Genomic DNA, 13485 nt, shown 5'->3' on the forward strand with positions numbered 1-13485 from the left:
CCTGAGCTTCCTGAGCGTCTCCGTCCGGATTTGCCTGCCACTGGCGGCATGAAATATACACAACAAACAGCGACACTGCAGTACGGTTTCCGTTAGTCCCTCCTCCCCCCCGGTTAATATTCATGAACACGTAGCGCTCGTTCTCGTTCGTCAACGACACTCGCCGTAGCCGCTTTCCGATCAAAAAACGCAAACGATAAAAAACACTCGCGATACGGGAAGCGGCCAGGGGTGGCTCAAAGCGTTGCCATAACAACGGCCTCATTTCCTCTGCCACCGTCGCTGTCGACACACAAAGTGTTCCGGGCGGGGAAAAGAAAAGCGGGACGGAGATAAACAAGAGAGAGAAAGGGACGGATAAAGAGAGAGAGAGAGACTCACAAAGTGAGAGACAGGGGGAGGACGGGGGGGGGGGAGGGGAGGGGAGTGAAAAGGACGAACGATGTGGACGGGGCACGACGCAGAGGGGGCGACGCGCGCGCGGTACGGGCGGAGTGGGGTGCCGGGCGGGTTCATGTGCGTCGGAACGCTTTGAGCTTTCCCGCTCGGGGGCCTCGCCACATTAAAAGTGTCCCTCTGCTCTCGTGTTGAGGGTGTTGTGCCAGAGGAGAGACAATGTAGCCGCAGACAGCTAATCCGCGAGAGGAACAACCGCCAAAGGATGACTGAGAAGGCCTTAAATGTGAGTTCAGGGGGACTTCGGTGTGTCACTGCCACTGTGTCTAGCGACCTGGAATGAATTGAAGGACCGACTGAGTCTGTATTGTACTGTGTGTGTGTCTGTATTGTACTCTGTGTGTGTGTGTGTGTGTGTGTGTGTGTGTGTGTGTGTGTGTGTGTGTGTGCGTGAGAGTATAATATATGGCAGCTAGTATGTGCTATGTATGATAGTGGGAGTATGATGCGTGGGAGTATGCATTGTGCGGGTCAACTATGTGCCTACTCGTGTGCTTGTCTATGTGCATGTAATATACGGGTATCTGTACGTCCCCCCTTTGTTTGTTATAGTGTGTGTGTGTGTGTGTGTGTGTGCGTCTCACCATGGCACTAATGGTCTCCTCCCAGTCGGGCCGGTCTCGGGGGTGAATGTAGGCCAGTTCAGACACAACGTCTAGGTCCTCGTCCTCGAAGTGACGGCCGGGCCTCAGGCCCCTGGGGACGGACACACACACACACACACACACACACACACACACACACACACACACACACACACACACACACACACACACACACACACACACACACACACACACACACACACACACACACACACACACCGTTCATAAAGACACACGTTTGACATTTAGCGGACGTCATGACAATAAACTCTGCAAATCCTGTAGGCTTCCTGCCGCGCAGGATATATATATAGTATATATACGTATGTGTACATATATATACTAACGTGTACATGTGTTTTTATATGTTCATTGGTATGTGTATGTGTGTTTTTGTGTGGGTACGTACCTATGTCTGTGTATACTGTATATCCAACCTGTGTGTGTGCGCACACACTGTATGTATGCACACACACACGCACACACGTGAACATATGTTAAGGTCTGCATTGTATGTTTGTAATGTGTGGACGTAAAAGTACACATGGCTCGAACGTGATTGCTAGTGTGTTCAGGGTGGTTGCTAGGGAGATCTGGGCAGTTGCTATGGTGTGCTAGGCGGTTACTAGGGTGTTTTTGGTTGTTACTAGGGTGTTTTGGGCAGTGGTTAGGGAGTTCTGGGGGGGGTGCCAGGGAGTTCCGGGTATATGCACCCAAACATATGTATGGGTACATATAGGTGCACTTGTATGTGTGTGCGTGTGTGTGTGCATTGCTTAGATTTGAGCGATCAGCTAATCGTGCTAAACATTTGAATGTATAATATGGGGAATTTTGTGTAAACATGGTGGGAAAAGATGCAGTTCAACTGTTTCTAGGTTTCAATGCTATGACTGACCCACTCCTACAAACATGGGATTAGCAATTATGTTTAACTTTCATTTTCTATATTAATTTCTATATTAATTGAATTCAACTATATGCACACTTGTTTAAAAATGTCATAGCACATTAGTTCACTGCAGTATGATCATGTGATACCTTTTTTGCCATTCTATGATACTGTTTGTGCGAGTAGCCAGCGAAAAGTGGTGGATAGGGAATTATAAGAAGCATGCAATAGAACAGTCTTTACCACGCTTGCAGCGGTGCAAGGACTGAGAATTGGTATAGCAACAACAAAAAAAGAAAAAGAAAAAGCTTAATGCTAGAGCCTGACCCTGGTTTGTAAATGGCAGGAAACGCTGCCGTCATCATACCGAGATACAGAGATGACGGTTACGTGTGTGTATATGTGAAAGGAGAGGGCTAGAAAAGTTCAGAGCAATTGGTCTGTCGGTTAGAATACAGAAACACAATGCAGAAACACACAGCAGCACAGGGCAGGTGTAGAGACGCATGAATACTTTGAATGGACTTTTTGTACTGCTTTGTTTGTACACTGTGTGAGCACAAAAGGCCGCGCCGAATGTAGTGTGAAGATGGCCGTGAGCCCGCAGGGTCTAGCTGGGATGAGGCCATGTTGCTGCAGGACATGGGGGGGGTTGGTGGATGGGAACTACGGGTAACAATATAGACCACCCTCCTCCTACATGGTCTACTATACGGTATGTGAGAGTGGGTTGGTGGGGGGGGGGGGGGGGGGAGATGGAAAATGAGGGCACCACCAGGTCGGGTGGGGCGGTAGGATGTGACATGAATTCAAATGACCTGGCGGTGGTGGGGGGAGGAGGAGAACGGCCTGCAGCCACCGGGGGTGGGGGTGGGGGAGGGGGAGGGGGGGATCCAGGCTGGGGTCCGGTGGCCTCGGGCGGGGCACACTCTGGTGGCACTGGCTAGCAAGGCGGCTAGCAAGCTAGCAGGAGGGATTCAAACGCAGCATCTCAGTGTGGGAATAATTGGACCCAAGGGCACACCAGATGCCGATATGAGGAGAACGGGAGAGAGGATGAGGAATAATCTGCATACAACCACAATTCTCCGAACACACGCACACGCACACACACACACACACACACACACACACACACACACACACACACACGCACACACACACACACAGCACTCGTTAAACCTCTATTTGTAAAACCTAATGACTTGGCTCTACACACATGTCCTCCTTGTACACAGTGGCAAACGCAGGAGTCTCATCTTCATAGGCCACCAGACACCAATCTTCAGAAAATAGATTTAATGCCTGTTTAAGACGGCTACAGCCTCTGTGTGTGCTGCCCCTGGGCCCTGTTAGACGGAAACACTTACGAAACCCCACAAGACTCCCCCATTTCATGCATGTATGTATATATACATTATTTGTATTTGTTTATGGAGACATCAGTAGGTGAATCTTGTGAATCTTCCCTGACACACTGGGCTGAGAATATGTAAATCATGCCCCCGCTTAAATGGTGGTTAAAAAAATAAAAAAGACGATTCATCTTAAACTAATAGATAGTGCATGGCTTTTATAACTGTGGTAATGCGCAGTAACCACTAGTGATGCGCAGTTAAGGTATCCACATATTGCTGCACCTGCACCCGACTGCTACTCAAACTACTTCTACATCTAAGAATAAGAAAATTACACCTGTGTTCGCTTCCCGATGCGCTAGTATGAAACGCCCTCCTCCCACCCTTGATGGCCATTTAGGATTTTTCTAAGGCTAAAACTATGGTGAAAGTTATGCACCCGAGACTAAATGAAGGCTTTTCTACAAAAGATGAAAGGAAAGTCATGAAATTAGTCAAATGTATGCCTATTAGGCTAATATTAGGCTATTATATTATTAGTTGAGATCACAGAGAGAATTGAGGCCGAAGCTTATGTGTGCTGCTGAAAACTACAATTGCTTTGTTCTTAATCATTTCAAATGAAGGAGATTTGCAGACTACTGTACTTTCAAGCAGTTATTTAATCAGAGAAGAATTTGCATACCTTGATGCGTGCTTTTCCGCATGCATGTGAGTGCAGCCTAGCAACGTGATGCATTTGGATTAATGAACCAAGCAACAAAATGTTTGACAATAACGTAACAAGCTTTCTTTATTTCTGAAAAATATTACTGAAAAGAAAACACAGACCAGCTGCAAAAAATAAAGACGAGGCTTTTGTATGTGAACAATACAACAAACAACGAATACAATAGGCATAGACCTAATAAAACACTCATCTTATTCTTAAATAATATGCATGTAATGTACATAAAATAGTAATAACAAAAAGATGCTCTGAAGAAAATCACATATTGATTTTGTTCGACAGGCTATAATGGCAGTAAAGGAAATGCATACCCAATCTCAACGAAAAAATTGAGGATGGCAAACAAGAAATAGTTCTTAATAGTCATTTAAGAAGCTGATTTCAACATCCCTCCCGCAAATTGCCCGCATATTACGAATACCCAAAAAGGGCTGATCCACAACCGCCTGCTGCCACGGTTAAAGCCAGGTCACGCGGGCCAAGAACTCGATCCGTGCATGTCTAACGCACACGCACACGCACACACACACACACACACACACACACACTGAAGCAGTCTCAGTCCCAGAGGACATCATTATAGTCAGTGATGATATCAAAAGGTCAACACAGTGCTTCATAAATCTTGTAACCACTCCAAAAGGTTTGGGAACAAGGAAGTCATTAACGTGGGCATGATTTGAAAAAAAACGAACTGAAATGGTCAAACTAGAGCGAGAGCACATGAAAGCTCGGAGCTGCAGTTAGACCCATGAACCACGGTGTCTTGTTCGGTTTCTTCCCCCAAGGGTGGAGCAGCTCAGGAGATAGAGTGGGCTGTTGCTGGTACCCACCCTGGCAACTCCTAGCTAAGTGTCGAGGTGTCCCTGAGCAAGACACCTGAGCCCAACTGCTCCCCACAAGCTGGCTTTTGCCTTGCATGGTTTACACCACCGTCGGTGTGTGAATGTGTGTGTACGTAGGGGTGAATGTGATACAATAATTGTCAAGCGCTTTGAGTAGCCTCAGGCCTAAAAAGTTACAGCTACATAAAAATGGTCCATTTATTTACCGTTTCTATTCACAGTGGTGGTCACATGGTAGGCATTGAATTATCCAATCATCGGTTTGAGAGACAGATTATCACACTAGCACTTTGTGACTTTGTGTAAAGAGTACAACAGTAACTCGTATAAACAATGTCTAGCTAGCGTTCAAAAAGGGGCATCTGTGTGACCCATGCACCTGATTTTGCTCCTTTCTAGCCGGCTGTTTACACCACAACACGCAGCAGGAATTCAGGCATCCCTCTGTCATGTATGCCCCCAAAGATAATGATGACCATGATGATGATGATGATGGTCGGTGGCAGCAAGAACCGGAGGGGGGTGGGGGGGGGGGGATGGTAAGAGTCTCTGGAATGCGGTGGCCGTCGACTTGGCTGTCTTCGTTGGAGGCGTACCGGTGCCCCCGATCCGCACCGTTTGTCGGGTCACTGAGCATTACCCCTGGAAAGCGGAGCATAGCTTTCCGAATGGGTGACAGTTTGAACGAAGGCCCGGATTGGACATGGTGTTCCCCACTCCGACGTCACGGCCACAAGCGACTCCATGGCTGACGGCGACGAAACTGACTCCCGGCACAAGGGGAAAAAAAGCACCTGCAGCGGCCACTTTCCCTGCAGCACAGCGCCGAGGACTGCCAGAGAGAGATCTCTGTGTTGGACGACGGGAGTGCACTTTAAAGCGAGCACTAGCCCACCAGAAGAGAGGGGACTCATCCGTCTGAAGAAATTGACTTTGCTCAGCTTCCAAGCTCTACTTCCCTGCCAACAACGTCCTCGTTCACGTACTCCCCCCCCCCACCCCACCACCCCATCTATTCTCTTCTCGTTTTTTATTGCATGAAAACCTGCAGCTCCTCCATTTAAGCTTTGTAAGCAAAAGTTAAGGTGTCTCTTATTTCCTTATCTTTCTCCCACGCTTTTTAGCCCAGCCAGAGCCCTCGCCTGTTCTCGAAGGCACTGAGTGATAAGCAACAGTGAGAGAGAATTTACATTTCCTTTACTATGGAAATAGTGCTGCGTCTACTGTCAGGGATGACAAGTAAATAAACCCTCATCAACTGCAACATCTCTCCTGGAAAAGATATGTTGTCACAACTTGTCAGGCGGTTCGGGATGTGAACATGGTTCCAAATCTTAACAAAGAAATTATAAATACACTTTAAATTCAATCTAACACATAAAATATATTCTATTTTGTCTGCATTGTATTTTTTATGAATGAATCCACCTGTGGTTTCTGGCAGTTCAGTTAAAGCAGACAAAGACCCAGAGAATTCTGATGGAAACCATTTTAGTTGGTCCCTTTTTAACTGACAACGCTGCAAAAAGGGACATTATCGATCAATAACAAAACAAAGAGATAGGAAGGGTAACAAGGATTCTTCTATTGACACGTTTTAATATAACAACCAAGTTGGCAAGTAGTTGCTTGCCCTTCTTACAACATATTTACAGGAAGGGGATCGTCAGAGCTACAGCAGCTGATCACCTGTGTAGCTACCCGTGTAGTGAATGTGCCTTATTTGTATAACTAGCTGATCCTTTTCATGCTGTGTAAATAAAATTATCATGCCATAATAAACAGTATCCAAGATGACTGCTTACACAATACATCGGTGGCCAACAAAGATGCAACTATAGCCAATGATTTTGTCTGCATTGTATTTTTTAGGGTACTGGTTTGCAAGGCTTCCATTAAGTAAGTAATAATGTAGTAAGAAAGAATCTGTAAGGAACATTATGTAATGCTTTACAGGAAATCTTATAGTTGGATATAAAATAAAATATAGTTTAATTCACTTCATCAGGAGTCCAGAGAGGTCAAAAACCTGTCCAGGCAACATAGCATGCATTTGTGCTGCCATTTTTTTTAATGACGGACGCCAGGGAATATCAAGGCATGGCATCATACAGAAAGGCCTCTGATGAATGATGCAAGTACAGTGACGCCACAGCTCGAGAGCTCTGAAATGGGGACGACCAAAACTGTGGCACACTCATCCACCTACCATCTAACAGTCTGCAGTTGGTTTATAAATTACAAGCAGCGCGTTAACAAACGAGTGGGCTGAGGACTGCATTGTACATTGGCGAGACTCAAATCAATTCAACTGCACCCACAACCACAAATCCTTCTTGCATTTCCAGCATGGCTCGGGCTAAGTCGATAAAATACTGTATATGCATCTCCTATTCATTTTTAATGAAGCGTCTTCAAGAGGTACTACTGCTTCTCTTGTTGTAACGGTTGGCCTATTTACACAGTAAGAATGTGTGAGAGTTCTTTGTGCAGTGAAAGTTGTCAGGGATTGCGCCAAACATTTTTAAAGGGAAGGGGTAAAAGAGCTCATCTCTCTTATCTGTTTCAACTGACGGGCCTGGCTTATTTTGGGCATTCCCATCTGGGTTTGTTAGAAGCGGATACAAAAAACACAAAAGCTCTTCAACCATGCTGAAAACGTAGACCTATATACCAGAAAGAGGCACTAAAAAACTGATGCCCTGCACAGCAAAAGCACTGGAGAAGCTTCGGTTTGAATGCACAAAAATGACGCCTACTATTTGATCAGTTCAATTAAACAGTTCAACAACAATATCAACAATGTGTGGTTGGTTATTAATAACCAGCCATTTAATTGTGAGTTTATCTACACCGAATATCATGTAAGCAGCACAGAACAGGAGTAGAGAAGTTGTTGCTTATTCTAATATGTGGTTACACCATTCATTCAATTACCTTTTTTATGTGTAAACTCAAAACTAAATGATTTTATACCCATTTGTTTTCTGTCAACACCATCACCATGTTGCTTTTATCAGATCAAAATCAAGTTAGCAGTGCCCTGTGCAGATACAAGGTAAAAACTAAATGATTCCACATTAAACGTAGTCAAGCATACAAAAGAGTGTCTTGATAATAATTTCTATCATTTCAAAGACTGGGACTGAAGGTAGACATGGCAAGGACAATGGAAATCTCCTGCTTTCCGGTTCCTTTATTAGAGGTGAAAGGGAGAAAAGAAATCCTTGAGTATTTTGCAGCGGGAGCAATAAGAGGGTAGAGGTTGAGGCAAGACACCGAAAGGAGAAGAGCCGCATAGAGGCAGTCACAAATCTCAACAGCTGAATTCCTGCATTTAAAGAGTCTGTCAGCTGCCGTTTGTGCATCTAGCAGCCGTCCTAATGGAGAGTCAAGGGTTTGTAAGGGTAGACACTGAGAATGCTTCACTAACAACTTCTACTGTGGTGCTTGAATGGATAAGTGAGCAGCAAAAAATATATAAATACCACAAAGAAAGAAGAAAGCACAAGACCAAAATGACGACGTTATTGTTGCTTAATACGAGAAACAGTAGCTGAAAATATCTGGCAGAGGATTTCCATTTGCATTCCCGTGTTCAAATCTGCCTGAACTCGAGTGCTGAAGCAAAACTATCTTAACAGGCATCCTTCCAGTTTGATAGTCTGGACTGCACTCCGAAAGGCAGCTTTGTTCAAAGTAGTGCAGCTAAAACATTCCACCTTTTTTATCCGATCATTTCACATTTCAATGCTAACCAAGCACAGCCGTTACTTTTTGTTGAAGATGGGCTCACCTAGGATCAGAGGATCTACCCCGTTGACCGGATCAGTGGGAACACGCTATATATACACCCCACATGGAAGGAAATGCATATACACAACATGACCATCCACCCACATGTGAAGTCCTTTGATGCAGTCACCTTGAAACCTTCTTGTAGAGAAACACCATATTGCCTACTATCGTCTACTCCCTCTGAACTAAGAGGGAACAAATGTCATTGCTCTTTGCCAAAAAGAGGTTTGCTTGAACTATTTCATTTTAGCAAACACCTTTATCCAAAGAGACGTATACAGCATGTGTAGAGGGTAAGGACTCAGGGATGACTGGAGGTGGACCACTATTGGTGATGGGGTTTTAACGCATAAACAACGTATTTAGGAGTGTATACATATTCAACTTGATGGGTGTTATTTGGGAGCAGGTGGTTTGAGATCTGAATTGCCATTTCAGAATGGCAGTGTAGATGGGTTGGTTCAGTTAATAATAATAATAATAATAATAATTTTAGTTCTCTTCAAGTGTGTCCTCTTGGTTGTGTCTCTACACGTGGTGTCCAAGAGGCAGTGAAAAAGCTTCATCATCCATGGCTGGCGATTGCGCCAGCGGCTAACCCTACTTGAGAAATACAGCCCACCAATGATTAACGGTTTTACTGATAAGTGGGCTGAATAAGAAGGGACATTCTATTCCACTGGGGTTGTAGAGTAAGAAAAGGGACAGAATGATAAAGGGGATCTCTTAGAAGTGGAGGTGCAGCAGTGACCTGAGTTAACATCAGCAGGGAGTTCAAATAAGTTAGCCGTAGTGGAAAATGAACAATACAAGGTGAGAATAATTTGGAATCCACTATACAACGAAGGACTCCTGCCTACGTGAAGACATGAAAGCTCCAACAATAATTGAGCTAATTAAAAGCAAAATTGGGACAATTTGAGTTTGTAGCACCAATGTATCAAAAGGGATACCTAATAAGCAACAGAGTACTTGGTAATCACAACAAAAATAATTACTGATGAGGACTGAGGCCAACAGATTGTCCTGTGTACAATTCTTGCTGGAGTACACACTGGTGGAGCTGCCCAGTAGGCCGGCAGATGCTTTGATTTAATGACGATCTCTCATAACCCCATCAAGTCAAGCATGAAGTTCCCCAGGGTCGAGCTCCACCATGCTTTCATCCACTCCACCCAGTATATCGAGTGAAGAGGACATTGACTTTTAAGTGGAACAGATGACGGTATAACGCACAGGAATAAAATTTACTCAGTACGTCTATTCACCCTTTTATTTTGATTGCTGGAGCGCCAATAACGAAATTGGTCATTCCAACATGACCAACATAAAGACATTCTCTTCCGTTTCGAACCCCCGGCCTGTACATAAGTAAGCACAAGAGGCCGACAGACATGTTAGACCGTGTTACGGTTCAGCTACTTCCAGACACCAGATCAGCAAGGAGCGTCGCAGGCCTCAGCCAGAGCTGCAGACAGACCGTCTAGCGCCAGATGTGGGGTCCGACTGTCAGTGCTCAGAGTCAGTCAGTACAAGGAGTCCAGACTCCAGACAAATACGGATTAATACTTCTAGGTCTCCTTGTGTCCCCATTCTGTCAGCCATCCCTGAATGCGTCGCCTCCCCCCCCCCCCCCTCGAGTCATCCGGGCTCCACCATCTCCCCACCGCGACGCCAGCACCAAGGGGCATCACCCAGAGCTTTAATAAAACACGCTGGCCACGCCATCACACATCTTCTAATGAAATGGACCAGGAGTAGGGGCTGAGGGTGGCTGCGTTTCAGAGGGCCGGTTCTATCCCTCTCCCTCTTTTTCCCTGATGTTGCAGCATTCCTCCTTTTTACATCTCTCTCTCTCAATCTCTGTCTGTCTGTCTCTCAATCTCTCTCTCTCTCATTTTAATGTCGGGCAAGTGTCTAATGTATGCTAAGCTGCTGCTACCATGGTAACCCTGGAGCAGGATTTAGACCTAGTTCGAAATGAAAGATGAGAGATGGGCTGTTGGTTGGGGATAGAGGGGGCAACCTCGACTGTAATCCAGCTAAACAGATGAATTAATTAAAAAGGGGTTAGACAGATGTGTGTGTGAACAGATGAGCAGATGCCAGAGAGCAGCCCGGGCGAGTGCTGGGCACCGCCACACACCAACCTAATTCAGCCACTGTGGGAAAGACCCCTGGCAATGTAGCGTGAAGGGAAGGGGGTGTGGCCTTCAGTGAACATGGGAGGACAGCCATTGGCTAGCTTGTGGTCCGACGTCAAAGGGGGAGGGCTGCATGCACCAATGGAAACTCAAATCAGTCCATTGAGGAGAGATTTCCTCTCCGGCCACTCTGGCAGGGATGGCATTTCAAGCACCAATAATATCAAATTATGTTTCTAACCCTTCCACCCCCATTCATCTTATAAGGCTTGCAATGGACCGACCCAACGCTGGCTAGTGGGATTAGTTACTTTTCACTATCGAATCAAATACTGAGCGATCACATTCCTGCTGCACTTTGGCCAGAGCCAATACCCAGTGGAACTCATAACTATGTCATATCTCTCTAGATGCCACTTCCCAACGTGTTCTAGAGAGGCAGCTACCAAAACAAGATCCCAGGACACTTACAGTTCCCATACCGTTTCTCCCTGGTTAATGCTGCGAATATTGATAATTATGAGTCATTCACTGTCATGTGAATTACTTCACATGACTCATTCAAAAGGATAAAGTATGTTTCTTTAATAAATCTTTTTTTTTTTGCATAATTTAGTCACTGTAATCATGAAAAAGACAGAATGAAAGCGGGATAGAAATGAAGGAAGGACGAGCAAGGGTTTGTTGTAATTGTGATCACAAAGGCGGAAGTGTGTGTTCAAACATCCCTGTGATCCTCGTGTGATGTAGCCTCCATGTTCGTCGAGAGACAAGCTCACATTTATGTGTGTGTGTGTGTGTGTGTGTGTGTGTGTGTGTGTGTGTGTGTGTGTGTGTGTGTGTGTGTGTGTGTGGACTCAGCTGTAGCAATGACGTAATTAGGAGAAAGCCGACACGCCGAATCGCTGCTGTGAGCATACTCAATGCTTTTGTCATTGAGGGGGGGGGGGGGGGGGTATATGTACGAGGGAGGCTTCCGGAAGAGTCCGCTGCATTATGGGATGCCTAATGACGTTGCCTTACTAGTGACCACCACAGGTTGGGTCTGCAGTGCAACTGTGTGTGTGTGTGTGTGTGTGTGTGTGTGTGTGTGTGTGTGTGTGTGTGTGTGTGTGTGTGTGTGTGTGTGTGTGTGTGTGTGTGTGTGTGTGTGTGTGTGTGTGTGAGAGAGACTTTCGGGCATGTCAGCTTAACAACCCTCCTCCCACACCTCCTCCTCTGCGCATACTGTAGTGTCATTTCTCCTTGAGGTATAAGGGAAGCGGAGGCCAAGTCTCACACACACACACACACACACTTAGATTTGTTGAAGTACAAAGACAGGGAAAACCAGCTGAGCTCATGCACTACTGCTCAGTTTCCCAGCTGTAGGGCTGCTGCTGCTGCTGCTGCTGCAGGTATGCGTACATCCGCATGCATGCATGCACACATGCGTGCACACACATGCACAGAGCCTACAGGAGGAATGAATGGATCTCTCAAAACACACTGGCAAATGCCTGAAACTCCCCGTAGCTACACTGTGTCATAAACACACACACACACACACACACACACACACACACACACACACACACACACACACACAATGCGCCTTTTCACCCGAACAGCAAAGTAAGGAAACTCGCGTACTCTCTCTCACACACACACACAACAACATGAACGCACCGAAACCAAACACTAAGGTGTGGTCTATCCCCCGCTCTATGCCTTGTACTTCTCTCCTAACCTCCACACATCTCCTGTACTCGAGAGGTCCTCTAAAGTGGAGCGCTAACGTGCGAGAGTACATGCATGTGTGTTTGTGCGTGTATGTGTGTGTGTGTGTGTGTAAGACAGAGAGAGAGAGAGAGAGAGAGAGTGACAGAGAGACAGACAGAGAGAGAGAGAGAGATGGGGCAGGGTGGGGAGAGATTGGCGTAGTGTGGGTAATAGGGGTGGGCTCACCTGTCCAGGACGTCATGGCTGGACGCAGTCAGAGCTCCGGGCAGTGTTAGCGCTGAGATCCCCACTGCTGCGGCAGCCCCGCAGCCTGCCTCCATGATACTGACTCACTGCAATCAGCTGCCTTTTCCAGAGAGAGAGAGAGAGAATGGGAGAGAGACAGCCAGAGAGAGAGAGGGAGCGAGCAAGCGAGCGAGCAAGAGGGAGGGAGGGAGGGAAAGAGATAGAGAGGGTGGGCGGGAGGGATGGAGGAAAGGAGGGAGGGAGGGAGGGACGCGAAGGGTGTCAAGAGGTAGGGAGATAGAGACAGAGCGCGAGGGAGCGCGAGAGGAGAGAGCCAAGTGGGAAGACGAGATAAGAGGAGTCACATGGAGCAAGGGGAGAGTGGGAGAGAGAGAGAGAGAAAGAAGGAGAGAGAGAGAGAGAGTGTGGGGGGGAGAGAGAGGTGATCGGATGACAGCCGCAAAATGCAGGAGAGGGAGAGAATTGTAGAGAGTAAAAGAAGAGAGAGGAAGAGAAAAGGGGGGGGGCTGTGAATAATACGTGAAAAGGCAAGGAGAGATAAAGGGAAAATGAGAGGAAAGAAAAAAAAAGGGGAGAGAGAAACAAACAGGAGAAAAATCATTAGCTCTGGATCTATGGACTGTGGATCTAACAGTGCTAGGATGGATCTGTCTAACACAACGGATTTGGCTTCAGTCAAACACACGAGT

At 46.3% G+C, this 13485-nt stretch overlaps 1 protein-coding gene across 1 annotated transcript in view; it reads right to left on the reverse strand.

Moving 5' to 3' along the window:
• Positions 1 to 12870, reverse strand: part of arhgap32b (Rho GTPase activating protein 32b) — a gene marked incomplete at its 5' end in the record, with an annotated part of 63189 nt that extends 50319 nt beyond the window's left edge. Inside the window, 2 exons of the mRNA XM_084474249.1 lie at positions 1041 to 1152; positions 12776 to 12870. Coding sequence (XP_084330375.1) covers positions 1041 to 1152; positions 12776 to 12870 — 207 coding nt within the window. The remainder of the gene's footprint in view (positions 1 to 1040; positions 1153 to 12775) is intronic.
• Between the last annotated feature and the right edge of the window lie 615 nt (positions 12871 to 13485).

The sequence above is a fragment of the Micromesistius poutassou genome (genome assembly GCF_964030765.1).
Source record: "Micromesistius poutassou genome assembly, chromosome: 10".
Taxonomy (NCBI): domain Eukaryota; kingdom Metazoa; phylum Chordata; class Actinopteri; order Gadiformes; family Gadidae; genus Micromesistius; species Micromesistius poutassou.